The 2,453-nt window shown below is 40.6% G+C and overlaps 1 protein-coding gene across 1 annotated transcript; it reads left to right on the top strand.

Moving 5' to 3' along the window:
* Positions 1–284: 284 nt before the first annotated feature.
* LOC119976338 (dynein heavy chain-like) lies at positions 285–1,544 on the top strand. The gene has a single exon (XM_038817167.1). It carries the CDS (start codon positions 285–287, stop codon positions 1,542–1,544), a length of 1,260 nt encoding a protein of 419 aa, XP_038673095.1.
* The last annotated feature ends 909 nt before the right edge of the window (positions 1,545–2,453 follow it).

Raw genomic sequence — 2,453 nt, 5'->3', positions numbered from 1 at the left:
TGTCTGAAAAATTTATAGACATACATGAAAATACAGCTTTCATCCTGGTTTCGTGTATAAATATTTAAGAACATAATTACCCGCGCTGAAAAAACACCTGAGCCCATTAACAAAAGTTGAAGACCCGGCTGGCAAAAAATGAATGTGACATCTTAGAAATGACACGAAAGTGATATTTTTAACAAATACCTGCTGCTTCTGACAGCTTCCTTTGGCTGTGTTGACAAAAAATCCAGACAATACACATAGAATACACGTCAATACATGACATAGAATACAAAGCAATGTATGACATAGAAAACACAGCAATACATGACATAGAATACAAAGCAATGTATGACATAGAAAACACAGCAAAGTATGACATAGAATACACAGCAAAACATGAAATAGAATACACAGCAATACATGACACAGAATACACAGTAATACATGACACAGAATACACAGCAATACATGACATAGAATACACAGCAATACATGACATAGAATACACAGCAATACATGACATAGAATACACAGCAATACATGACATAGAATACACAGCAATACACAACATAGAATACACAGCAATACATGAAATAGAATGCACAGCAATACACAACATAGAATACACAGCAATACATGACATAGAATACACAGCAATACATGAAATAGAATACACAGCAATACATGACATAGAATACACAGCAATACATGAAATAGAATACACAGCAATACATGAAATAGAATACACAGCAATACATGACATAGAATACACAGCAATACACAACATAGAATACACAGCAATACATGACATAGAATACACAGCAATACATGAAATAGAATACACAGCAATACATGACATAGAATACACAGCAATACACAACATAGAATACACAGCAATACATGACATAGAATACACAGCAATACATGACATAGAATACACAGCAATAGACAACGTAGAATACACAGCAGTAGACAACATAGAATACACAGCAATACATGAAATAGAATACACAGCAATACATGACATAGAATACACAGCAATACACAACATAGAATACACAGCAATACATGACATAGAATACACAGCAATACATGACATAGAATACACAGCAATACATGAAATAGAATACACAGCAATACATGACATAGAATACACAGCAATACACAACATAGAATACACAGCAATACATGACATAGAATACACAGCAATACATGACATAGAATACACAGCAATAGACAACGTAGAATACACAGCAATAGACAACATAGAATACACAGCAATACATGAAATAGAATACACAGCAATACATGGCATAGAATACACAGCAATACACAACATAGAATACACAGCAATACATGACATAGAATACACAGCAATACATGACATAGAATACACAGCAATAGACAACGTAGAATACACAGCAATAGACAACATAGAATACACAGCAATACATGACATAGAATACAGAGCAAGATACACAGCAAGGAATCAGGCCATTCGGCCAAACTGCTCTGTGCCGATGTTCATACTCCATATGAGCCTCGTCCCACATTAATTCATCTAAGCCTATCTGTTATCAGGGGGTAGGTGGGAACGTGGAGCTGAGCCCACAACACATCCGTGGTTATTAAATGGCAGAGCTGGCTTGAGGGGCCAAGTGGCCTACTCCTGCTCCTAACTCATATGTTTGCATGTAAATAATTCAATTCTTTTACTCTCCATTGTATATCTAGCTTTTCCAAAAGGCATCTATGCCGCTCACCTCAAGTACCCAACCTGGTCACGAGTTGCACATTAGAACCATTGTCTGGGTAAAGAAGTTCCACCTGAATAGCTTATTAGATCTATTGGTGATTATTCTACATGTAAGACTATCGTATAATATGCATATTTATGTGGCTGGATTCTCCATTGCCCCTGACACTGGTATCGGATTTCCCGATCGGGCAGAGAATTGAGCGTCAGCTGAAAAATGTGAAAGGTGCTGATGCCGGGCGCCAAACCCGTTACGGTGATCTGATGCCAGTGGGGGCAGCGAGTGACGGTCCCTGCATTGTCAGCACCATGCAAAACTGCAATTTTCACACATTTAAATTTGATTAACAGACTGGAAGTGCAAACCTCTCCTCCCCCACTCAGCCGGGAATCAGGCAGGCATGACTTGGTGCAAGTATTTACTAGCAGGGCTAAGGTACCATGGGTATGAGGGTGAGTAAGGAGGTACGCCAACGTTTAAAACCTATGGGTTTGCTAGGGGGTATATGCCTGGACTTCAGGGAGTAGCAGGAATGATGGGCAGGATTCTCCGACCCCCCCGGCGGGCTGGAGAATCGCCGGGGGACGGCATGAAACCCACCCCGCCGCCCCGACCGGATTCCTCGGCGCCGTTTTTTCGGCTGGGGCAGGAATCACCTCACCCCGGTAAGGGGCCATTGGCGATCGTCCGCTCCGCAATGGGCCGAGT

The sequence above is a fragment of the Scyliorhinus canicula genome, chromosome 1, assembly GCF_902713615.1.
Source record: "Scyliorhinus canicula chromosome 1, sScyCan1.1, whole genome shotgun sequence".
Classification (NCBI taxonomy): domain Eukaryota; kingdom Metazoa; phylum Chordata; class Chondrichthyes; order Carcharhiniformes; family Scyliorhinidae; genus Scyliorhinus; species Scyliorhinus canicula.
Note: the sequence above shows the minus strand (reverse complement) of the source record. Positions and strands in the feature narration are given on the sequence as shown.

Excerpts from the sequence above, each read along its gene's own strand:
- LOC119976338 (XM_038817167.1), top strand. The coding sequence starts at position 285 with ATGTATGACATAGAAAACACAGCAATACATGACATAGAATACAAAGCA.